Raw genomic sequence first — 27433 nt, forward strand, 5'->3', positions numbered from 1 at the left:
GCAATAAAATATTACTTAACTGTGTTCACATAATTTACCATTTTTAACCAAATAGTTTAGTCTATAAATTTATATGATTTATGATAACACTATTTAAGAAATTTTTCTACTTTCCAAAAAGCTAAAAGTGAAACATTGGCAATTAGTAACTTTTTGAAAGTGATGAGATGATAGGTGGTTGTTTGGGAAGGTAATTTTAGGGTTTGTTTAAGAAAAAAGGAAGAAGATTCGTACTCCCTGTTTTTTTTTCTCTCTGTGAATTACCAAGTAAAAATTTGGAAAAAAGTAAAAAATGAAGAAATTAGGGTGGGGAGGGAAAAAAGTAAAAGATTGAGAACGTGTTTTTTGGGCGAAATCCTAATCTCCTGTATCGAAAACATAGGAATCGGAAGAAATTTAGGAAAAATATAAGGGGCGGAGGCGCAAATGTCACCGCAGATATGCTAGAAACGACAGGTAAAGGACAGGATTTCCGGGAAAACTTCCTTTTAAGTTTATATCGAAGATCAGGTTTTTAAATATGCCCATCGTAAATACAAATTACAGAATGGAAAAAAAAGGCATTTCAATTGGATTTGAGCTGTAATTTTGCGCGCGCACACAGCAAGAGATAACATAATTCGTACAGAAGCTTTACCTAGTGTGTGTGTGTGTGTGTGTAAGCATGTGCGTCCCAAAGGAAGTTATTTTATGGCATTCTTTGGTTTGAAGCAGCAAAGTTGTCAACTCGATCTTACGGTTGATCATATGGGATCATGTGATTGTTCGTTAATTTCCGTAATTTTTTTAATTTCTTTATGTTTTGAAGAGAGCAGAGAAGAGAAAGTGAAAAGGTGATATTTGCTTTGAAGTGAGAAAAGAAAATGAAAGATGTACGTACGTTATATAAAATGGTCGTGTGTGTGCGCGCGTGCGAGTGTGCGAGTGCATGAGAGAGAGAGTGAGGGAGTGAGTGAAGGTGTGAGTTGTCATTCTATATTTTTTGTATGCATGTGTAAGTGGCACTCGCTCTCTCTCTCGCTCTCTCTCCCCCTCTCTCTCTCCCTCTCTTCCCCTCTCTCCCCCTCTCTCTCCCCCTCTCCCCTCTCTCTCTCCCCTTCTATCTCCCTATTTCTCTCTCTCTCTCACAGACACACAAATACACACACATGCACATTATGTTTCATATACATGTGCGTATGTATGTGAGAGAGAGTGAATGATTGTATTTCCTCATAACACATATAGAAGGGGTGTCTTATAATGAAATATTTTTGGTTGTGGCTTATTTTGATACAATATTTATGTGTACATTTTCATAAATATTTTTCTGAGTAGAATTCAACGCATGCGTTGAAATATTGCCCGAAAATAACCTCAAAATTGTGCGACACCACTTCGTTTCCGAGGATATTTTAGTACTTGTACTAAAAACATAGTTTATTTGGTAACCTTTATATTGGGTCTTCCCATAAATAATGCAATTTTTTTGCACGTCATTTATTTTGGTGGGTAGTGCATCGTTTCCCATTCAAACTTCTCCAGCTTTTGGAATGTCATTTTCGTTGTATGTGGCCGAGCATTATCCTGGAGGAAGAACTATTTTCGTCTTGAAACCAAAGATGGTAGTTTTTCTTCTAGCGCTGACTTAAATGACTGGTTGAACGACCAAATTCAAACTTCTCTGCTTGTTCCTCAACAGTTACGATAGGATTTTGTTCCACCAGGATTTGCAAGATGTCCTTGTCGTGCTCTACAGATCTTCTAGGATGAGACTCGTCTTCTAGGCTGTAGTTTCCGGCTTGGAATTTCTGGAACTACAGTTCACACTGGCTTACGCTTATTGTCCGATCCCCATATACTCCATTAATATTCTTTTCACTTTCCGTTGCGCTGTTGTCTTTATAGAACTCATAAAGCAAAATATGCCGAATATATTCCTTTGTCACTTCCATTATAGCTTTGAAAAAATAACTGTTAAAATCGAACTGCACTCTTCAAAACTTGCACTAAGAATAAGGACAGGGTAAAATCATTACCTACTTTTCTAGCAAGTTGATGCAGGTAGTTTATCCCGTCCCCCTTCGACTTTTAGTTCATGCAATTGAAAAAAACGATTTATTTATGGGATGACCCGATATATATATATATAATATATATATATATATATATATAGATAGATAGATAGATAGATAGATAGATAGATAGATAGATAGATAGATAGATAGATAGATAGATAGATAGATAGATAGATAAGCAGATTTCTATATCATAGTACAGGTGTGACTAATCCCAGAGAAGCATTACTTTCATTATTCTACACATTGTTACTCTCCTGATGCCACAACTTGTAATTTTGGTTCAAATTGAAAGTGAGAAACTATTTTCACTTTCTAATGGAACCTGGCCGTTTTAGAGCAGTGTCCTTCAAATAACTATAGCCGGTTGTCGAGATAACGTAGAAAATATGTAAATATGAAATCGGACCCGATTTCAGAATTATTCCGCGCCGGCAAAAGTGCTGGGGACTTTGTTAGAGCCACAAAGTATGTCAAATCTACCGTTTTTTATGGTTGTAGCCAGTTTGAAGAAAAATCGGGATCTTCAGAGAAAGCCTCACAGTCCTCGCAGTGATCGGAAACGTACACCTCGCTTCTTGGCAGATCGACTGAATCGAACCCCAAATCATTTGAGCTGAAAGAAGTTTCAAACTTTTTAGTCGTCTCAAATATCGTGGCGGAGACGTCTGCATCTTCGTGGATGAAAAGAAGTTCATGGTAGACAAAGTTGAGAACCATCAAAACTCACAAGTGGTAGCATACGACCCTTCCCAAGTTCTTTCAGCTATGCATAGCAAGAATCCAGCTTCTATTATGATCTTTGAAGTTGTTGCAAGCGATCGGAAACTGATGCCGCCTTATTTTATTAAAGTGGGTCTTAAAACCAACACAACAGGGTATCTTAATCTTAGAAGTTTGTTGCCTTGGATTAGGAAGCATTATAATGCAAGTCGAGTCATGTTTGTATAGTACTCCGCATCCGCCCATTCTTCGAAAACAGTGCAAGAATTTTGAAGAAGGAATTTCCCGTGTTTGTTCCTAAGGATGTCTGGCCCTCTAACTCGCCAGATTTGGATCCGTGTGATTTTTGGCTATGGATTGCAATTGAAGCAACATCCAACGCAACTTCTCACTTTTGTGTGTCTTCACCAAAGGCTTCGATCAAGCGAGCGTTCGGTAAAACGAAAAAGAAAGAGATGGCTAAGGTAAGGGTATCATTTCGTAAATGGATTGAACTGGTAAAGAAAGCAAATGGCGGTCGCATGGAACTGAAATGAGGGCTAAACACTCCAGAATGAATTGGCATAAGCATAAAATGTCTAGTGTTTGATTTATACTAATTAGAATAAAGATATTTAAATGGTCCCAATTTATCTGTTACACCCTCTGTGTGTGTGTATGTATGTGTGTGTGTGTGTGTGTGTGTGTGTGTGTGTGTGTGTGTGTGTGTGTACACATATATGCTCAAACGGGGCAGTCTGTTGGAACAAGTACCCTTCACAGTCAATTTTTGTCAGCGTTGCTCGTCTGTTTGCTAACGTTCAGTCTCTCTTGCATACGGAATGGTCCTTTACAAATTTACAAATTTACAGGTGTTCGGGTGTTTAGATTAAATCAGGCTGCATAGTTCTTTTAAGAATAAATACCAAACTAGTATTTATTTTGATGCCTTCGTAATTTTGATATCTTCGTATTTAAAATGTTGTCGTTTGGTTATGACGAAGTATTTCTTTTCACTAAAGAAGATTCATGGAAATTTTTGTTGCTGAAGTTTAGGATGAATTAAGTGATATTAACATTTGCAATATTTTGTTCTTTCAAATACCATACAGAGCTTGACAATGCGATGGTGTTGCTTTGTTTCATGTGAACTTATGGTTTTAAGTTCAGTCTTTTGGGGCCTTAAACCGTAACTCAATAAAATTATTGTTTTTATTTTCATAAATATTTTCATAAAGGCGCAGGAGTGGCTGTGTGGTAAGTAGCTTGTTTACCAACCACATGGTTCCGGGTTCAGTCCCACTGCGTGGCACCTTGGGCAAGAGTCTTCTACTATAGCCTCGGGCCGACCAAAGCCTTGTGAGTGGATTTGGTAGACGGAAACTGAAAAGAAGTCCGTCGTATATATGTATATATATATATATATATATATATGGGAGCACTCCGTCGGTTACGACGACGAGGGTTCCGGTTGTTCCGATCAACGGAACAGCTTGCACGTGAAATTAATGTGTAAGTGGCTGAGCACTCCACAGACACGTGTACCCTTAACGTAGTTCTCGGGGATATTCAGCCTGACACAGAGAGTGACAAGGCCGGCCCTTTGAAAATACAGGTACAACAGAAACAGGAAGAAAGAGTGAGAGAAAGTTGTGGTGAAAGAGTACAGCAGGGATCACCACCATCCCCTGCCGGAGCATCGTGGAGCTTTAGGTGTTTTCGCTCAATAAACACTCACAAAGATTCCCGGTCTGGGAATCGAAACCGCGATCCTACGACCGCGTGTCCGCTGCCCTAACCACTGGGCCATTGCGCCTCCACTATATATATATATATATATATATATATATATATATATATTATATATATATATATGCGTGTGTGTGTTTGTGTGTCTGTGTTTGTCCTCCTAGCATTGCTTGACAACCGATGCTGGTATGTTTATGTCCCCGTTACTTAACGGTTCGGTAAAAGAGACCGATAGAATAAGTACTGGGCTTACAAAAGAATAAGTCCCGGGGTCGAGTTGCTTGATTAAAGGCGGTGCTCCAGCATGGCCGCAGTCAAACGACTGAAACAAGTAACAGAGTAAATTGCCAAAATGTCATAGCACTTTATTCTGACAATTCCAGTTACGTCCTTTGTTGTCCAAATTGACGGATTTTAGAGATAAATGGCAAAAGAAATGTTTTCCAGGGTTATAGGGCTTATTAAATGATTTAGCACACCACACCACCTGCGGTGATGCTCCTCATATTCGTCAAGCAACTATAGCTTACTTTTAACTTTAGCCGACTAAATACTTTATAATATTTCTGTCTTGTGGAGAAATATTTCTGAATCGGGCTTAGTTCTTGCCAATATTGAGTTTCACATTGAAGATGGATGGGAGGTTGAATTAGATTATATTACTTGCATGGTAATATTTGTTTACTTTATTCAGGCAATAAAACAGCTACTATTCACTACTACAACCTCTACTGCCACTGCTACTATTATAACCCCCGCCGCTATCATCCCCACTAGCAACACTAACAACAACAACAATAACAACAGCAAAAATCATTTCGTCTTTACTTTCACTCTCTGTTTCTACCTCCATCTTTCCAATATTCTCTTTCTCTCTCTCTTTTGCTCTTTCTTCTTCTCTCTCTCTCTTCCGTTCTCTCTTTCTCTCTCTTTTGCTCTTTCTTCCACTCTCTTCCGTTCTCTCTTTCTCTCTCTTCCCGTCTCTTTCCTCTTACGCCTACCTTTCCTCTCTGATTTTTTTTCGTTCATTCTTTGTCCTCATGTTTATTGAAGTTTTTTTTCAATTTTTTTTACGGACTTTCTTTTGCTGTCTTTGTTTCTCTTTCTTTTACTTTCTTTCTCTCTTTTCACTTTCTTCCTATTTTTTCACTTTCTTCTTTTCTTTCTTTCTTTCTTTCTCTTCTATTTCTTTACTCATTCCTCTCTTTTCTTTTCGTTTAATTTCATTTGTTTTATAATCCCTATTCATTCTTATTCCGACAATATTGCCTTCCGTAGATTCTTCTTCTTCTTCTTCTTCTTCTTCTTCTTCTTCTTCTTCTACTTCTTCTTCTTCAAATTAATTTCCTTAATTCATTTCTCTTCCTTTGCCTTTGTCTTCATTCATTTATTTCCTTCTTTTTCTTTCTGTTCCCCTTTTCCCCTTTGTTAATAATCCCGTATGCCCCCTTTTCATTTCCTTTCTCTCATCCTTTATTTCTTATAATATTTATCTATTTCTTCTCTTCTTCCTTTCCTTTTTATCTTCAGTGCTGCTGCTGCTGCTGCTGCTGCTGCGCTGCTGCTGCTGCTGCTGCTGTTGTTGTTGTTGTTGTTAAGAAAGAAATCTGGCAAAACTGTCTGAACGTCGGGCAAAATGCTTAGCAATGTTTCTGGCCGCTCTTTCAGTTCTGAGTTCAAATACCGCCGAGGTCAATTTTGCCTTACATCTGTTCGGGGTCGATAAAAGAAAGTACTCATCAAGTACTGGGTCGATCGTATCGACTAATCTCCTTCCCCAAATTTCAGGCCTTGTACTTCAATTAAAACGAAGTTATCATCATCATCATCATCATCATCATCATTATTATTATTATTACTATTATTATTATTATTATATTATTATCATTATCATTATTATTATTATTATTCTGTAGTCTTTTCTTTTCGCTTACTATTTTTGTGTTCCTCCGCCATCCACACAGCTTTCTCCTCCAGCTAAGACTCTCTCTCTCTCTCTCTCTCTCTCTCTCTCTCACTCTCTCTCTCTCCCTCTCTCCCTCTCTCTTTCTCCCTCTCTCTCTTTCTCTCTTTCTCCCCCCCTCTCTCTCTCTCCCTCCCTCCAGCAGACGACATCTCACCACTTATTGTAACAAATACAGAACCAGTTACATCATCAATAAATGTAATACAAGTAAAAAAAAAAAAAAAAAGAGAACTTTCTTTGTATTTTTATCTTCGCTTTGTAGTCTTTATTCACTTATTCCGTCTTTTGTTTTTCGCTAATGAAAAACGCTTCCAAAGTTCGATTTCCACTGAACAAACTAATTACAACCGTCCTCGATTTACACAGCACTCGCTCCAAATGATTCTATTTTAACACAGTGTTAGGTTTTTATTGTGTTTTTTGTTTGCTTTTTTGTTTGTTTCCTTTTTCGTCTACAGAAACGCTCCGTCGTCGTTCCATTTCTTTGATAGTTTGTTCGATCACATTGGAAACGAACGGTTCAGTGAATCATATTTTTTTTCAATATTTCGTTAAATATTTTTGAGATTATATAACAGAGTTCCAAATGTCATAAAAGTTGATTTCTCAGGAAATGAATTATAGTATATTAAGCATCTTCGAAATGGATAAATATTCTTTGTTTATGGGTTAACAACGCTGCCCAAACTTTCATGTAGAGAAAGTACAGCAGCATCGGGTGTCAAACGATGGTGGGGGGAGGGGGTTCAAACACGCGCGCGCGCGTATGTATGTGTGTGTGTGTGTAGTGTATATATATATATATATATAATATATATATATATTATATATATATATATATTATATACATATATATATACATATAAGTAATGTGTGTATATATATATATATATATATATTATATATATATATAATTTAAATTTTGAATTTTATATTTTATATATTTTGTATATTATATTAATTTTATTTCTATGTATTGGCTTATGTTTTTCACTGTTTGATTTGCCTAATAGTGGTTTTATTTCTAATTTAATATATATATGTTGATTCGCTAGCTTCTGCACGCATTTTTTTTCTCTCCTTGTTTCTCTCCGTGTTTCTTTTCTGTGTATCTTTCTGTTGAAGAGCGTAGGCTCGAAACGTAAAAGACTTGTTTTATTTATATTCCTGAGCGCCATACTAATACAATTGTTTGTTTGTATTCCACCTGCCTTCGTCTTTTGTTTATTTTCATAAAGCTTCCCGTTATATATATATATATATATATATATATATAAAGAGTTTGTTAAATGGAGAGAGAATGAAGAAAAACGGAGAGAGAAAAATGTGCAGAGTTCAACGGTCCAACATATATACACACAGAAAACGAGAGAGAGAGAGAGAGAGAGAGAGAGAGAGAGAGAGAGAGAGAGAGAAACACACACACACACACACACACACAGAGCTTCCTCTCTTCAGCAAGCGCGCTTAGAATGTTCTTTTACCGCTTGCTTACGTCGGTCCACTTTGCAACACTCAGCCAACACTCAGCGGGTAGGCGTGTCTGATGTACCTCTTTCTGAGGTAACCCATATGTCAGATAAGGTGCATCTGATGACGCTTTGAGTCTAAAGACTGTGAAGACTCTGAGGTGCATCTGCTAGCAGGCTCCCCGAAAGAAATTGTGCAAGGTGGAAAGGTATTGCGCCCGGCCCGTCTCTGAGAAGAGTTGCGGTGGTCAGGGAGGGCTTTCCCCACCCCACATGATGCCTTTGCTGGACCTCCGGGATAATCTTTGGACAGGTATACCGACTGACTCGCGACTACCCCACCACCATCACCACCACCACCACCTCTCAGCCCGTCCCAAAGGACGAAGACCGGTGTGTATGTATGTACGTATGTGTATATATATATATATATATATATATATCACGTGACCGACCAGACCATTAGATGTTGCTACACATCGCTGGTCACAATGCGTTCGCATTGTTTTAGCCTTCGAATGACGCCACCCCGCTGGCTAAGCGAGCAGCAAACAGAAGAAAGTGTGAGAGAAAGAGTGGTGAAAGAGTACAGCAGGGATCACCGCCCCCCCCCCTGCCCTAGCCACGTGGAGCTTTTAGGTGTTTTCTACTAACTTTTAGGTGTTTTAACTAACTCTAACTCTTAATCCTTTCCGTCGAAGAGCGTAGGCTCGAAATGTAAAAGACTTTCCCCATTCTTCCCGAGCGTTAAACTAACACACCTGCTTCTTCTACTTCCTACACCTGTCTTCGTCTTTTGGTAAACTTGAAATTCACAGGAGTCCTTTTTTGCTGGGTCTCCGGGATAATCTTTGGACAGGTATACTGACCGACTTGTCACTACCCCATCACTATCATCAGTACCACCGCCACCACCTCGCATAGCCCGTCCCTAATCGTCAGTGCATGTATCGGTCACAATAGCGTCCCAGACCTGATCGTAGATTAAATCCCACAATTAAAGTTTTATATCGATGCACCCTGCTTCTATCATGTTGCACCGTCTACAGTGGACTGCTGCGGCAAACTTCATCCTTACGTTGGCTGTTTACTGACCGCTGGTACTTTGTTAACTACTACAACTACTACTACTACTACTACTACTACTACTACTACTACTAGTAGTAGTAGTAGTAGTAGTAGTAGTGATGGTGGTGGTGGTGGTGATGGTAGTAGTGGTGGTAGCAGCAGCAGCAGTGATGATAGTTGTAGTAGTAGTAGTAGTAGTAGTAGTAGTAGTAATAGCAGTAGTAGTAGCAGCAGCAATAGCAACAGCAGTGATGGTAGTAGTAGTAGTAGTAGTAGTAGTAGCAGCAGCAGTGATGATAGTAGTAGTAGTAGCAGCAGTGATGATAGTAGTAGTAGTAGTAGTAGTAGTAGTAGTAGTAGTAGCAGCAGCAGCAGCGATGGTAGTAGTAGCAGCAGTAGCAGCAGTAGCAGCGATGGTAGTTGTTGTAGTAGTAGTAGTAGTAGTAGTAGTAGCAGCAGCAGCAGCGATGGTAGTAGTAGCAGCAGTAGCAGCAGTAGCAGCGATGGTAGTTGTTGTAGTAGTAGTAGTAGTAGTAGCAGCAGCAGTAGCGATGGTAGTTGTAGTAGTAGCAGCAACGATGATAGTTGTCGTAGTAGTAGTAATAGTAGTAATAGTAGTAGTAATCATTCAACCTCGAGTGGTCTCCTCTGTCCGAGCATCACTCACTGCCATGGCCAATGACCGCTCTGTCTAATCTACGTGTATCTAGTCTCGCATGGTCCAATGTGTCCTTTCGTTATTTAAAAAAGGTAGAGCGTAACATATGTAAGGGAATTCAACTGCTATTTCTAACAGGTTTGACGATCGTGTAGAAGCCAGTCACACTTCGAGGGGAGGTTCAGAGGTTTTGGTGGTGGTGGTGGTGGTGGTGGTGGTGATGGTGGACGACGAGGTGGACTTGGAAGAGAGGGACGTTTTCGGTACATCTGCACCCATCGCAACTGGCGCGTCTCCAGAAATATGGTGGAATTGTCGTTTCTGTTGCTGCTGCTGCTGCTGGTGGTGGTGGTGGAGGTGGCAGTCGTCGTTGTTGTCATGGTAGCTGTAGAGGTAATAGGGGTGGTAGTAGTGACGGTGGTGGTGTCGTTGTTCACGCCTTTGTTGTTATTGATGTTGACGTTGTCGTTGGGTACTACTTGAGAAGAGTGGTCCCGGTGCGCGCACTCGCGTACTCGCGCATCCGCGCTAGCTAGTGGTGACTAGTCGATCCTACAACGACGACTGGATACCTAGCAAAGTAAATAAAACACAAAATAAATATTTTTTTTACACAAAGTAAATAATTTTTTTAAAGCAAAGTAAATAAAACACAAAAACACAAAGTAAGGATCGACTAGTCACAACTAGCTAGCGCGGATGCGCGACTACGCGAGTGCGCGCACCGGGACCACTCTTCTTAAGTAGTACCTTGTCATTGCTGTGGTTGAGGTTTGTATTATCGTATTGGTGTTGGTGAACTGGCAGAATCGCCAACGCGTCGAACAAAAATGCTCAATGGCATTTCGTCTGGCTCTTTACTACATTCTGAGTTCAAATCCTGCTGAGGTCAACTTTGCCTTTCGTTCTTTTGGCATCGATCAGATAAAGTACCAGTCAAGTCGATTTATCTTGTACCAAAATTTCAGACAATCATATTGTTGTTGTTGCTGGTGTTATTTGTGGTGGTAGTGTATGTCATGAAGTTTCAACAATCGTTTGACAGATTAAATTTTAATTTTACAACCACTCATTCAATTAATCATTTATCCAGTCATTCACTAACACATCTATTCGCTCATTCATTAACAACAATGGAAATGGATTTCAAGCACTAGGGTACGCTAAAGTCCATGAGACTGAGTATGGGATGAAGGTGGGGAGTTAAACTCTATAAACGCCCCCATTAATTGAAAAGAACGGAAACACTATCCCATGCGTGTCCCCTACTTCAGCTACTGTTTACACCTTCATTCATTTAATTATTCATTCATATAAATCTATAAATCTTCGCTTATATTTTTATTCAGTCATTCGACCTTTCTTTAATCTGTGTTTCTCTCTTCCTCTCTCTCTCTCTCTCTCTTCCTTTGTATTTTATATCCATTCACCATCACCACACACCCCTTAGTCGTTTCAGACCCCATTACAACTGCCACTACAATCACACTGCTACAACTACCACTGTCATACTGCCGCCACTACAACCATCACAATACTCTACCCCACAAAACCATTATAACCACCACCACCACCAATTCTATATCCATCAGAGCAACCAACATAACTAGCACAGCAACCATTACCATAGCCATCATTGCACCACCCCTACAACTGCCAATACCACCACTACTACAACCCCATTACAGCTACCACCTCACTATAACCAACACCACTACTATTTCTATGACCAACAGTTCAACTGCTACAACTAAAACAAACAATTACTACAACAAAAACCACCGACACTACAGCCACTGTGCACCACCAACTACAGGAGGTGCAATGGCCCAGTGTGAGGTATAAGAATATCCTAAGCGCACTTGCAGAGAGGAAGTTGTGTGCGTGTGTGTTTCTCTCTCTCTCTCTCTCTCTCTCGCAGTCGGAGGATCGCGGTTTCGATTCCCAGACCGGGCGTTGTGTGTGTTTATTGAGCGAAAACACCTAAAGCTCCACGAGGCTCCAGCAGGGGATGGTGGTGACCCCTGTTGTACACTTTCGCCCCAACTTTCTCTCACTCTTTCTTCCTGTTTCTTGTCCCCGACTTCCTACGCAACCGCTGACCCTGGATATGCATTCATCCATCCGTCGATGCTCTCGGTGTCGGAGGTTGACCTGCTTTCTCTTCTGCAGGTCCTACGAATAGCAAAGGACCACGTTTCGGACTTCTCCCATCTTGCAAGCTCTGGGATGAAGACCGTTCACTCAACAGCAACAGCACCACCAACTACAATCACCAATACCACCACCACAATATAACCTAGCCACACTACATCAGTAACCGTCATTTCACCTGTTAACAAAGATCAAATTTCCCCTTCATGATAATTAATGATTTTTCTGTGAAATTCTTAATTCATTGTAGTGAACCCCACTTTTCATTGAGAGTTACTAATAATTATTGCCAAATTTCTGCTTTCACTCACCAACTAAAATGCAATTTTAAATTCATTTTTTTTTTTAGCAAACACCATTCATCACCAACCTGAATGATCTAAATTATTGCTGTTGGTCTACTTCAGTTATTTCCCTTTAACTCTTTTTGTTTTTTTTTAAAGAAAAATAACTATTATAGGCACAAAAATGGCTGTGTGGTAAGTAGCTTGCTTACCAACCACATGGTTCCAGGTTTAGTCCAACTGCGTCGTACCTTGGGCAAGTGTTTTCTACTATAGTCTCAGGCCGACCAAAGCCTTGTGAGTGGATTTGGTAGACGGAAATTGAAGAAAGCCCGTCGTATATATATATATATATATATATATATATATGTGTGTGTGTGTGTTTGTGTGTCTGTGTATGTTTGTCCCCACCCCCAACATCGCTTGACAACCGATGCTGGTGTGTTTACGTCCCATAACTTAGCAGTTCAGCAAAAAAAAGACCAATAGAATAAATTCTAGGCTTACAGAGAATAAGTCCTGTGGTTGATTTGCTCAACTAAAGGCAATGCTCCAGCATGGCCGCAGTCAAATGACTGAAACATATAAAAAATGCAATAACTACCAGCCAGAATTGTTTGTAATTCTTTTTACTTGTAAGATGAAAAGAAAATGCCCTCCCCATCCTTAGCCCCACCACAATCTTGCAGACTAAATCTAACTGTTGTTGCACTAATGAGGTTTAATAAGACTGAAATATGTCAGAAGCAATCAGTCATTTCCTTAACACTGGTCAGATTTCACCTTTAAGGAATATAATAATTAAATTTGAAAGCAGTGTCTTAATTATGCGACATTAATTTCTCCTTTTCTTTGAGTTTCCTCAGCAACTCCCACTAGGCTTTTGTTCTCTTTCTCCAGCTTAAAAGTAAATTTCAATTCATTCATCATCATTTAACGACCGTTTTCCATGCTAGCATGGGTTGGACGGTTCGACCAGGGTCTGGAAGCCATGGAGGCTGCACCAGGATCTAGTCTGATTTGGCAGTGTTTCTACAGCTGGATGCCATTCCTAACACCAACCACTCTGTGAGTGTAGTGGGTGCTTTTTACGTGCCACCGGCACAGGGGCCAGAGGAGGCTGGCAATGGCCACGATCGGATGGTGCTCTTACGTGTCACCGACACGGACGCCAGTCAGGCGGCACTGGCATCTGCCATGTTCAGATGGTGCTTTTTACGTGTCACCGGCTTGGGTGTCTTAACTGCAATTTCCATTTGAATAAGCTAAGAACATTTCTTCTTTTTTCTCTCTCATTTTTCCATTCCAGGTTTCCATTGCAAATTTTTTTTTTATGCATGCATTATCCTGTACATCGTCAGCAACCACTTTTATTAAAGGAGCACTTGTGAATGTATCTTACTGTAGAAGGGAGTGAAGGAAGGGGAGGAGAGAAGATGTGTGAAGGAGGAGGTAAGGAGGAGAAAGATGAGGTGGGGGAGTAGAGAGAAAGTGAAAGATAGGAGCAGGAGATATAGATAGATTAATAGTACTACTGTTTATTTTTTTCAAAAGAGTATTATTACCAAAGTCTGAGTAAATCCATATTAATCTGATCAGCAGAGATAATCTTGTTACTGTTATTGTTGCTGAAGTTATATTTATTTCAACTTTGCTGCACAAATTACAACAGATTAGCAAAAAATAAAAAGTGTTCTAAATATGAGTCTGGTGTCAATCATGAACTTAAGAAACTCTTATAGACACACACATACACACAAACATACACATTCACTGACGCATACTTACATATGCTATTATGCACATAATTCTTAAATTCTAATATTATTTAATAACCATTAACTCAATCCCTGATATAATTGTTCAATTAATTATTTATTAATTTTTAATTCTAAAGAGTTCTTGATTCAATAATTATTAACTTAAGAACATATCTATTGACAACATAACTTGAAAAATCTATACATTCACCCACAAAATCTAAGAACTGGAGTACACTTCCTTCTCACTTTATAAATTAAATTTATTTCCTCAAGATTCCAGTTACTGTTCAGTTTGTGTCTTCCATCTATCATTCAGACTACAAGCCCTATGCAATTAAATGAAGAATTGGAGAGAAAAGCTGGCCATATACTAATGGAATAAAACGGTTCTCTTTGTGCACTGCAACTTACAAAGGCTTCTAAAGACCTGAAGAGATGACTGAACTCAAACATTTTGGTGCTGAAGGTATGCATGTATATATATATATATATATGACCGCGTGTGTACCGATGGTGATTTTTTTTCCTCCATCTTCCCTTCTTTCCTTTTCCTATGTTTCTGACAAAGAGCTCCGCTCGAAACGTTAAACCTTCCTTCTTTCCTGAGTGCCCAATAATACTATACTTGTTCCATGTCCTCGCATAGTTGTTTTCTCTTTGTGTTTTCATGTTTGGATTAACAATATATATATATATATATATATACAGAGATAGAGATAGAGAGAGAGAGAGAGAGAGAGAAAAGACAAACACATTGAACTGGAAAACAAACAAAGGCTGTTCATTTGCATGGTCATGGTTAGTTGCAAAAGAGAGACTGTAACACGTTGGGTGTCAGACATAGTTTTTGCAAGTTGGATTGAAGCATAAGCTTAATCTCTTGGGTCTGCTAGATACAATTATACCTAAAAGCTCCAATTCATAATGTAGGCCATAGTAAATGGAATAAAGGGGCCAACATATAACAACTTCACCAATGATAGAGGAAGGGAAGAATATGTAATTGTCCACATACAGACCTATTAAGAGTCCTTAGAGTAAGAATGAAGACAGAAATTATCCAAACAATTACTTACAGTTTTGAGATCAACACTTTGATAAAAAGCTTCCATTGTCTCAGCTGCAAAACCTTTTAGTATTTTTTATATCGCTAGAATCAAGGCAAACAAACATGCATAATTTGAGAGAAAAAGAACTACTTTGTTTGGCGTGTATAGATAAAGGGAAGGGGAATAGATCACATCTTTTAGTATTTGGATTCATTAGCTTCCTTTTCACTAGTTGACATAATAAAATGATAACTAAATTTCCTAATGTGCACTGATTTCTCTTAATTAGAACAGATGTTAATTATGACTAGTCAAGCACCAACTCTGAATGCAAGCTAGTGATATATATTTTACATAATAATTTAAATTTATTTCAGTTTTTGGATTTGGTTTGCAAGATTCTTTATGTGAGTTCATGTGTTGAAGCAAATTCTGGTGAGTATGTTAAATTATAAGGTACCAAAAGAAAATGACTCTCCCCAGACACAACAAAATTCAAATTTAAAAATAACAAAATGGATTTCTTTATAAAACTGAGCCAGGAGCCAGACTAAACATTGGTGTGAGCCCTATGTTTGACACCTTAATTTACCATATGGTGTACCACATGCCAGGTGTTGAAGTGATCACAGAGAAGCATAAGATGAAGTGTTTTGTTCAAGAACCACCCCACTCCCCACTCTAAGAATTGAAACCATGTCTTGTAATCATGACTGCAACAACCTTACTGCTAGGCCATGCATCATCACAAAATTCCAATAATAATAATAGCAATAAAAATAATAAGAATAACAAAAAACTACATGTTCATAACAGCTTCCTTTATTTCAGAAATCTTTTTTTTTAATATGAATATATCACGGAGTTTTCTTTTTTGCATTTTTATTCATTTTAATAGGGACCATTTTAGAAAGTCTTCAAAAATATATAAACTTTATATTTTAATTTTCTGTTTTCCAAAGTTTTCTACCCAAACAGATAATATGACAAAAATATAAATCACAAATTCTATAGAATATCACTTCACTTTCAGACTCATTCAGCCGTTCCAGAGGAGAGACAACCAAATTTATAGAACAAGAGGATCATTAAGAAGTTAACTAGAAATATTTGTGGTGGATAACAATAATAATCCTTTCTGCAACAGGCATGAAATTTGAGGGGAGGGGGACTAATCAATAGCATTAACCTCAATGCTCGACTGGTACTTTATCATATTAATTCCAAGATGATGAAAGGTGAAGTTGACCTTAACAGGATTTGAATTCAAATTAAAAGCCAGAACAAACACTGCCAAGTATTTTTTATGATGCTTTAACAATTCTGTCAGCTTGTTACCTTAGTAATACTTGTCTGAAATTTAGGGACAAGGCCACTTTTGTTGCAAATTTGGCAAAATAAAAAAAAGAATTTAAAGTTGATGTTTAGAACAAGGATATGAAATTTTAATGGACGGTATAAATTTAGAACACTTTAACCTTCAAGCATTCAGATTACTCTATCAAATATAATAATGTTCTTTTATTCATATTGTTTTGCATTAATCCTGCTTTATATTGTAACCAAGATTTTGATGTGACTTTACTTTTAGTGTGACATTGTAGGGTAGATGTAAGAGGCCATATCTGGTGTTTAAACATAAAACAGGTAGAATATTTGGGTCTGATATAGCCAGTTTGATAACTAATGGGTTAAACAGGAAGTTTGTAAAAAAAAAAAAAAGGAATTAGTGGCAGTCGCAGGCTGGTTGATATCAAAAGGGGTTAAACATAAGTATACTAATTTACTTATCTGTCTCTCTGCTGTCTCACCACGTACTTATTTCAAGGTAGCATTTCAATTGTATCCAAAATACACTAACATTAACCTATCTGTATATCTCTATGTTTGTCTCACAACATCTTTAGGATCTTTTCGGTTTGAACAGCAGTTTTTAACATAATTTCTAGGTAACTAAAAAAATTTTAAACTTCGTATACTGGTAGAATGTGTTTATAAAACATCTTTTTCTCTTGGCTTTATTGAGAACATTCTATAGTTTGTAAGATATTTGTTGTTTTTTTTTCTTCAATTTCTGCAATTTCAACCAATCAATGACCTCTATTGAGGTAAAAAAAACATTCTGTGCCATATGAATATGTCCCTCGTTTAAGAAACAGATTGGATTTATTTACATTTGTGAAGTAAAAAAGATACCCTTCCCCCCATCCCTAACCAACCCTAACCCTAAAACAGATTGAAATGCAATAGATCGATACTAGGGTCATAATTATGGGTGACAATTTCATATGACACCGCTAGAAAAAACTGCCGTTCAAACCGAAAAGATCCCATCTTTATATCTCTAGTTAACTCTTCGATGTTTCCATACTTTAAATATCTTCACATCAATTAACCTAATTGTCTGTCAATATAAAATTAGCTGAACAATGAAAATGATAAAATTTCTGAATATCCGAGATGAATTGTTAAGATTATAATTGTTTTTTTTTTTACAATCATTAACCTCAATGGTTAAGTAGCAAACAGCTGCATTATTACCCTTAACTTAAAAAATAAAGGATCCGGGTTCAAATTCTGGCTGGTACTTTACGTGAAAAAAAAAAAAAAAAAGAATGACCATCACTCAGAAATGTAGGTGACTTGATAATATCTACCTTGCTTTCATTAACTGTTTTAGGTGCCTAAGTAGTAACAAGCAGACAAACATCCTATGTGCCCCACCCCTCCACCACCACTATTGATCTACTAGAGCACAAAAGATGTAAAAGATGGAGTGACAGGAGACTGCATCAGCAGTTGGCTGGATTCATTTTCAGCTGAATAGACTCGAATAACATGAAATGAAGTGCTTTACTCAAAGACACACGGCTCCACCCTGTCCAGCAATTAAACCCATGACATTATGAACAGGCGTCTAACATCCTAATTATTATACATCCAGAAGTAAGGCACTTTATAACGATTAGAGAGAAATTCAATCGAAATGGGTCTTTCAAATGTTTTACTATTAATTTCCTCTTAAGAGGAAATTAATAGAAAAACATTTAAAAAATTAATAGTAAAACAAAAGTGGTAAAAAAAAATACAATTCGATGCATCATAATTGTTTACAAGTAATTTACAAAGACAGACAACTGATATTATTAAAGTTAATTAGTCTTAATTAGTCTACACACACATAGGAATTGCTTACAAGAATACCAACACTTGACACAAGCATTTAATATTGACAGTAAAAGTTTTTATCAAAAAATGTTATTCTTATTCTAGCAAGAGTAACGAGATAATTTCCCTGCCGTACCCCAAGACTGTTTATTACTGACTGAATCTTAATAAAAAGAATTTTAAAGAGCAAGGGTGTATTTTCTGGGTGTGATAGATGAGTGCCACACACCCATCAAAAATGGAAAATCTTTATAATAATTTGCTGTTTGCACAATCATAATATATGGTCATAATTTGGTTTCCAGTCTAAGAATGCACACTCAGAATCCAAGATTAAGTCACATTAAACTTATATTGTGTCTAGGAATATTTCAGAGTTTTTATGTTTAATATAGTAATGTCAGATTAGCAGATTCCTTCTGGTGACCATAGCCACTAGTAAAAATAGTAACACATTCACCAATCAGTTCCTTGTTATAGGAATATTTTTAGAGTTACATCAATTCTTAAAGACTCAAAAATATGGCAGGATTATTATTCTTGGAATACAAAATCAGAATTCATATGATTTGGTAATCTTTATTTTCAGAAGTCGAATGTTTGATTCCATAATCTGAGATAAATTAAGTCATAGAGAAGTTGTTATCTGATTTCTGACTCGAGTTAGAAGTTGGTATAAATTTCTGGTAGATAGAGAAATAGGAAGAGCATAATTAAGTAGACAGGTAGACACACAAAACAGTGTGTAGGTAAGAAGTAGGTAGATAAGCAAATTGACAGGTAGGTAAGCAAGCAGGTATGTAGATAGGTAAGTAACTAAACAGATAGAGAGATACTTAATTAGGCAGGTTGATAAGCAAGTAGTGAGGAAGGATGGTAGACAAATATATGCAAGTAGATAGGTAAAACAGTATGCAGGTGTGCTGATAGGTAGAGTGATATACAGGTAGGTAAGAAGATACAGACAGACAAATAGAAAGGAAAGTTTGGTAGGTAGGAAGAAGTGTAAGCAGGTAAGAAGACTATGCAGGTAAGGCAGGCACGGAGGCAAGTAAAAAGACAGGTATGTATGTAGGCAAGCAAATACATAGGTAGGTAAGCAGGCAGGTACATAGATAAGTAAATAGTGAGGCAGATAGCAAGATAGATATGTAGAAGATAGGTAGGTAGGCAAGCAAGCAGAGATACAGTAAGGTGGACAGGTAAACAGGTAGGCAAAACAGGTAGGCAAAACAGGTAAAGTACATGAATTAATAGTGTCAGATAATGGAATACTGTAAACATTTTATCCATGCAATGTAGCACCTCTGTAAGAACCAAGTTGGTTAACCAGTGAAACTCTTCCAAATAGCTACACTCAATTATTTTCGCTTTGATGATAAATTCTTCCTCCAAGAATTGCAATATACTATAAATCTCTCCCAGGCATTGGGAAAGATCCTGAAAATCGTTTCACTTCAGATTCAAGATGTTCAATTTTCTTTTTAATGTCTTCATTTTCCAGTAAAAATGCCCGGTACTCCTTCAGGTTTTCTGAAACAAGAATAAATAAAATTAATAAATAAAGCTTTCTCTCAATGCCTCTTTTACCTATACACATACACCTACATTATATATACATTCATAAAATATGGACCAACTAACAATATGGATACACACGACATACACACAATATACATGCATAAAATATAACAAATGTACTGTTTCTCTTAATTTCCAAACCCAAATGTACCTCAGTCAAAAACATACACACACACACATATCCACTCACACAAAATATGGACCAACTTCAAAATATGATTACATATACAATTCATGGCTCGCAGGATGGCCTGCTGTGCTAACCTTGGATCGTAGAGTGACCCTGTTGTTCTTGAGGAGACCTATTGAGTCAAGTACATCAACATCAAGATAAAAATTCAAATGGAAATTGTAGTTAAGACACCTGTGCCTGTGACATGTAAAAAGCACCATCTGAACGTGGCAGATGCCAGCGCCGCCTGACTGGCGTCCGTGTCGATGACACATAAAAGCACTAACCGATCATGGCCGTTTGCCAGCCTGCCCTGGCCCCTGTGCCGGTGGCACGTAAAAAACACCCACTACACTCATGGAGTGGTTGGCATTAGAAAGGGCATCAAGCTGTAGAAACACTGCTAAATCAGACTAGAGCCTGGTGTAGCCTCTATGGCTTCCAGACCCCAGTCAAACCGTCCAACCCATGCTAGCATGGAAAACGGACGTTAAATGATGATGATGATGATACACTCGCACATACCTATAAGTGACTTTCTGGTCTTCTTAACATCCAAACCAAACTGTATCACACATAGCAACACATTATAAATTTTCATACAATATAGGCCAACTCACCGACCCACTTCTTAATGTCCAGTCTCAAATACACACACATATCTATACGCTATGCACAAACATAAAACATGGCCAACTCACTGGTCTTCTTCTTTACTTCTTGCCCCAGCTGTATGGCCTGGTCAAAGAAATCAACGACCAACTCAAAATCTTCTTCTTTAAATCCTCTTGATGTTAATGCTGGTGTTCCTGAAGAAATATTACAAAATCAAAAAGTAGTCTTCTATTGTGAGTCCGTATACATTTTGGGTAGCTTATAAGAATATCAAATGAACCCCAGTACATTATTTTATCGAGGATTAAAATGTAATATCTTGATAGAATTTGAACCCAGAACATAATGCGCCAAAACTAAATCCTTGATTGTTACTTTAGTTTAACGACCTCAAAATAATGAAAAGTCAAAGTCAACATTATTGAACTTTGAACTCAAAATGTTGTCAGTTATTCATTTATAAACCTGTTCTTTTATGAGATGGGGACAGATCGAATCAACAAATATTTGATCATTATAATTTAGAAATTAACAAGATTTTGATATTAGATAATTATGATCATTAATTTGAGACAGAAAAAGATCAATGGATTTGATGGAAATTTAACCCAGTCAATCACTTACCAGGCAATAATAGTACCAACTACACGGTGTTTGCTATTCCATCTCAAATTAGATGCTAGAAATTGTTTCTATTAATAAACAGCGCTATTATATTTTCATAAGATTATTTGTCAGTCACTTAGCACCATCAGGATAGGTTAATCTATTAATGCTGAAAGTAGTGAGGTGACACACCAATATTTCATGTTATTTCCCCATCTCAAATACTGAACCAATGTAAAGACAATTCTCAACAGTGACCCAGTTACATCACATATAGAAACCACACAAATATAGATTTTGAGGCTCCTATAACCCTTTTGTTACCAAACCGGCTCTGGCTCTGAGTACAAATGTCTTGTTTTCATAAGTTTTGAATTAAAATCTTCCACCAAACCTTAATCACAATTTATGTTCCTAACACTAGCTGAACTAAGTTATTTTACTAAATTCTTTGTTATATTTAAAGTAATTGAAAAAAATGCAGAGCATCTCTAAATAAATTCAGTAACGAAAGGGATAAAGACTAATACTGACAATTTCTGATGATCTCTCCTGACCTACATACACATCAGCAAAACTGACGACCCTCAAAAAAACCTGTACTCCTTCTTCATAGCTAGAAAATACTTAAGTGGTAACTCACATTTAAGTACTGCTCACGTGGTTGGAAACATACATAGATATCCTTGACCACATTGGAAGACCACTCACATTACTGTGATATTGCAACTACAGCTTCATACAACCATTGTAGATCACATCCAAGTAAGCCAAGTATTTAACTTCTATGTGATTGCTCAGCATGCTAGAAATAGCAGCCAAATCTCCTTTAAATTACATCAACTATATTAGTAAAGGTCATGTTGGATAATGTAGTCCAAGGTTCCCTAGCAGAAAAAAATGGGATTGTCATGGTTAGAATGCCTTTGATCAAAAGTTGGCTCAATCAAGAATGACCTCGGGCTAAACAGCCACAACCAAAAAGCAATTCAGCTGATTGGTAAATAAACCTTCCTCTTCATCACCAATGAACTAGAATCTCTCTGGATCACAGACTTTCTGCTTCAGCTCTTTGTCCTTTCTACCACTACTACAACTACTATTTCTCACCAGCATATTTCTTCTTTCCTCACATAGACACACTCCTCTCCCTTTCTCTTGTCCTCCTAACTACATCTCAAAACCTCATATTCTGCATTAAACCCATTTTCTTCCCTGGCACTAGAAACCCTCTGAAATTCCTTCTCCTGCCAACATTGACTCTGGCAATGTTCAGACATCATCAACCACATCAATCTCACAAGTCCAAGATTGAGGCCCACAAAAACTGAAGGTACGAGAGCTCATTCTTCTGAATGACCAACTCATAAAAACAGACATAGACTTAGGTTTGTCATGAACCCAAGGACTCAGTTGGTTGGAAGTCGATCCAGTTTACATAGCAAATAACTAAGATTACAACACTTCCCTCTGAATGGGATGTCAATCAGTTGCAGGGTTAAATTCCAGTTTTTGGAATTACTGAGTGAACTGAATCAACATGAAATTAAATGTTTTGTGTAGAGTAAACAATGCACTGCCCAGTCAAGGAATTGAAACCATGACCTTCTGGATAATGAGTGCAACACCCTAACCACTAGGCCATATGACTTTACCATAAAAGCATTAAAAAAAAAAAAAAAGATACATAGGAGAGGTTGGGATTGTAGTGTGCAAATCAAAGAGAACTTTACCTAATCTAATTCCTCCTGGTACCATAGCACTCTTGTCTCCTGGGCAGGTATTTTTGTTGGTTGTAATACCACTCAGTTCTAGGATCCTCTCAGATCTGGCGCCATCAATTCCTTTAGATTTCATATCCACCAAAACTAAATGGTTATCAGTACCATCTGTAAAAGTAGGGATTAAATATGATTAGATATTGTAATTGTCAATTAGAGACAGACAAGAATAAGTCTTATGGCTAGATTTGAACCATGTATGAGTCACTTACCAGTCAACCTCAATACCAATTACTGTAAATCCTTGAGTAATATCCGCATTTTTTCCCCAAAATTTAAAGGTCAAAATTCCTAGTGAGTACTATACACGAGGTTAAAAATGAAAAATATTTTCTAAGCAATGTCCGAGTCTCTATTTGCTGAACTGCAATGTTTATTCAGACGCATTTTTTTATGTCGGGCGCGAAAATACCTTAAGCTAAGCCTGAAAGCAATGAAGTCATAAAAGAATCATCCATAACTTGCAGTTTGCAACATTTATTAAAATAAAAGTATTCAGAACACAGAATAACATATAACAAAAACAATTTGCAAACATATTTACATTGCCATATAACAGTTAAGAACATCACCATTATTGTATTGCGCATGCATGGAAGTGTTTGTTCGACTAGGTGCTGCTGGCTTAATTACGCATGACTCAAGTTAGAGAAGGGGTGCGTATTATACACAAGGTTTAGGTTTTTCAGAGCTACAGCCCCCTAAAAGTCCCCTGCGTATTATACTCAAGGGCAGACTATACTCGAGGATTTACGGTACACCAGAGAGCCTCTGCTCTTCCATCTTACCTAATATGCAGATGAATCACTTTTGACAGAGACTATTCCTTGTTTCCAAGTATTTTGTTTCTGCTCTCATTTGTTATGCTGGTATTTACCGAGAAGACTAATCCTCATATGAAACATGCACCCACACAAAAAACTGCATTCAATAGACATAGGTTGGCATGTTTGCACCTGGCAAATTTTTCCATTTTTGTCATTTGCCCTCTTCACTTCTGTGTAATTCTTGTCTTAACAGTTCTACAGCAAGCAAGATGATTTGATGGCAGAGTTTACAATTTATTGCTTGTTTTCTCATATTGAGTGTGATCATTGCAAGAGCAGCCAACTGGCTTCCATGTGGGTGGCACGTAAAAGGCACCATTCGAGCGTGATCGTTACCAGCATCGCCTTACTGGCACCTGTGCCGGTGGCATGTGTAAAAAGATTCGAGCGAGGTCTTTGCCAGTACCGCCTGACTGGCCCCGTGCCAGTGGCACGTAAAAAACACCCACTACACTCTTGGAGTTGTTGGCGTTAGGAAGGGCATCCAGCTGTAGAAACTCTGCCAGATCAAGATTGAAGCCTGGTGCAGCCATTTGGTTCGCCAGCCCTCAGTCAAAATCGTCCAACCCATGCTAGCATGGAAAGCAGACGTTAAACGATGATGATGATGATATTCATTCTGCTAGAAATAGCAGCCAAATTTCCCTCAAATCACACCTTACCATCTTAAAAGAAGAACAAAGAGAGAGCACATTGGATAATGTAATCAGAGTACACCATGTCTAGAAGAAAACAAAAACCAGGTCACAGCTGGAATGTCACTGACCCCAAGGTCTACTCAATCAAGTTCAACAACAAACAAATACAAACCTGAGACTAGTTTGTAGCCTTTTGCATTTAGACATTTAGCAAGAGTTTTGGCATTTTTCATCACTTGAACTTGATAGTCCTTGAATTCTGGATCCATGGCCTGAAACAGAATTGATTAATTAATTATAAAATAATTAGCATATCCATGCTCTTTGTAATGACAGCAGATATGATTAACTTATACATATTAAAAATGATAAAAGAAAGTTAAAATATATAAAAGGAAAATTAAATATGATGATGGTAATTTAGGATATTGGTGAGAACAATTTATGAGGAATTGGATGCACACATGAACAAACACTGTCCAAGTACATCTGAGCCACACTGGTCCAAGACACGGTCAGCAAAACTTCACTCTGCTCAAAGCAACATCACAAAAACCGAAAAGCTAAATCAGCACTTCGCCGTCCTAAACACAGGAAACACCACCATTGCTTCAAAACAAACACACAAACACACATACACATACAACCAGCTATATTACAAAGATATAGAGCCAGCTCGGTTTCATGCCAAGTGGAATCAAGTCCTGAAAGGGTGATGAGGCAAGGAGAACCCTCAAGTCCTGAAGAACCATGTAATGGAAGCCAACAATAACAGTTACATTACAATTTAACCCTTTAGCATTTAAACCAGTCATACCTGGCTTAAATATTCTGTTTTATGTTCAAACCAACCAGATCTGGCCTCTCACACCTGTCCTACAATGTCAGTGTAGAAGTAAACAATTACCATCAAAATATCAAAGCCATAAGATAATGCATGGATAATTCAAAACAATTTGAATAGGTATTACTTTTGACAAAACAATCTGAATGCTAAAGGGTTAAAATAATTCCATCATCCAAGCGTGATCGTTGCCAGAGCAGCCAACTGGCTTCCGTGCCAGTGGCACATTAAAGGGCACCATTTGAGCGTGATTGTTACCAACGTTGCCTTACTGGCACCTGTGCTGGTGACATGTGTAAAAAGATTCGAGCGAGGTCGTTGTCAGTACCACCTGACTGGTCCCCGTGCCGGTGGCATGTAAAAAGCACCCACTACACTCTCGGAGTGGTTGGTGTTAGGAAGGGCATCCAGCTGTAGAAACTCTGCCAGATCAGATTGGAGCCTGGCTCAGCCATCTGGTTTGCCAGCCCTCAGTCAAATCGTCCAACCCATGCTAGCATGGAAAGCGGACGTTAAACGATGATGATGATGATATTCAACATGAAATAATATACTTTTCCCAAACAATGACACGTATAAGCAAGAAACAAGTTAGAATTTGTTCATCACCTGTTTGAGTGCAACAGCCAATGCTCCTATTTGGTTCTGATGAGGCCCACCTTGTAAAGCAGGAAATACAGCATTGTTTACCTTGGTCTCTAAATCATAAATCTTAATTTCTCCAGTTTTTTTATTTACAGATTTCACACCTTTACGATAAAATATCATTCCAGACCTGCAGATGGTACAAAGCAAAACAAAACAAATTATGGAAAATTTACAAAATTAAAACAAAGCTTCGACAATATTCCAAAGAATTCATTTCGTTTTAATCTTTTAACCTTTTTCAGCACCTTCCAAATGTGGTCGATGCCAACCACCCTGACTGGCTCCTGTGCCAGTGGCACATAAAAAGTACCATCCAAATGTGGTCAATGCCAGTGCCATCTGACTGGCTCCCATGCCGGTGGCATGTAAAAAGCACCCACTTCACCCTCGGAGTGGTTGGCATTAGGAAGGGCATCCAGCTGTAGAAACCTTACCAGATCAGATTGGAGTCTGGTGCAGCCTACTGGCTTGCCAGTCCCCAGTCAAACAGTCCAACCCATGCCAGTATGGAAAGCGGACATTAAATGATGATGATGATTTCTGTTGAAATACACTGCCTCTGTTTCAATTATTTTTCAAAACAATGAAGAATTTAGTAGAACAGTTCTGTCATTAAGTTAGTTTTTCGAACATAAAATCACAGTGAAATCTTTATGAAAGGACTTTAATGTAAATAACTTTAGAAGAAGTTTGTATCCTGGAACCAGAGAGAGTTTCAAACAGGAGGATATCAAAAAGATTAAAATAGTTTTCCAATGATTATAAAGCAAAGGATCATTGTCTTTTTTTTTAATAAATCACTGGTTCTTTAATGATGGTTTGTTTCAATGATGCCATAGATACTGTTTATAAAGACAAGATGTATACATCTGTCTGTTACATACTGTTAGCTGAGATCTATAGATATAATAACGTAACACACACACATAAACCATCATAGTAGATATACAAGCATGTCAAATTAGACTCATTTTTCTGTAGGTTGAACAAAACAATGAACAGCCAGAATAGAATTTGAAATCTTATTGACTTCTCATCAGGTGTCTACATTAGAAACCAATCCCAAAGAAATGAGTGGCCAATCTGTTTGTATACATCAAATCCACCAGCTTCAGAGAATTAGAGCCACTAATTTGCATACGATAAGTGCTTAACACTCCATTTAATATCAAAGTCCTGTCAACAGGGAGCCCAGTTCACACAGTATCAAGTTGGAAGGTGGCTATCTGGCAAAAACGTTAGCACGCCAGGCGAAATGCTTTGTGGTATTTCATCCACCAATGCGTTCTGAGTTCAAATTCTTCCGAGATCGACTTTGCCTTTCATCCTTTCGGGATCAATAAATTAAGTACCAGTTACGTACTGGGGTTAATGTAATTGACTTAATCCGTTTGTTTGTCCTTGTTTGTCCCTTCTGTGTTTAGCCCCTTGTGGGTAGTAAAGAAATAGGTATTACGTCCACCACTGCGTTCTGAGTTCAAATTCCGCTGAGGTCGACTTTGCCTTTCATCCTTTCGGGGTCACTAAATTAAGTACCAGTCACGTACTGGGGTCAATGTAATCGACTTAATCCCTTTGTTTGTCCCCTTGTGGGCAGTAAAAGAAATAAGTATCAAGATGATATATAACATGGA

At 37.9% G+C, this 27433-nt stretch overlaps 1 protein-coding gene and 1 long non-coding RNA gene across 2 annotated transcripts in view; one reads left to right on the forward strand and one right to left on the reverse strand.

Annotated features, from left to right (window-relative positions):
• The first annotated feature begins 577 nt into the window (after positions 1–577).
• Positions 578–15328, forward strand: LOC118766723. Its single transcript, XR_005002632.1, has 3 exons — positions 578–799; positions 6297–6301; positions 15318–15328. It is a non-coding gene; the product is annotated as an uncharacterized LOC118766723 (long non-coding RNA).
• A 2589-nt stretch (positions 15329–17917) lies between these two features.
• Positions 17918–27433, reverse strand: part of LOC115220966 (serine hydroxymethyltransferase, mitochondrial) — a 32793-nt gene continuing 23277 nt past the window's right edge. Inside the window, exons 8-12 of the mRNA XM_029791175.2 lie at positions 25761–25926; positions 24480–24579; positions 22795–22950; positions 20542–20649; positions 17918–19620 (exon numbers count right to left, since the gene is read on the reverse strand). Of these exons, the coding sequence (XP_029647035.1) occupies positions 19496–19620; positions 20542–20649; positions 22795–22950; positions 24480–24579; positions 25761–25926 (655 nt within the window). The 3' untranslated portion in view covers positions 17918–19495. The remainder of the gene's footprint in view (positions 19621–20541; positions 20650–22794; positions 22951–24479; positions 24580–25760; positions 25927–27433) is intronic.

The sequence above is a fragment of the Octopus sinensis genome, linkage group LG17, assembly GCF_006345805.1.
Source record: "Octopus sinensis linkage group LG17, ASM634580v1, whole genome shotgun sequence".
Lineage (NCBI taxonomy): Eukaryota > Metazoa > Mollusca > Cephalopoda > Octopoda > Octopodidae > Octopus > Octopus sinensis.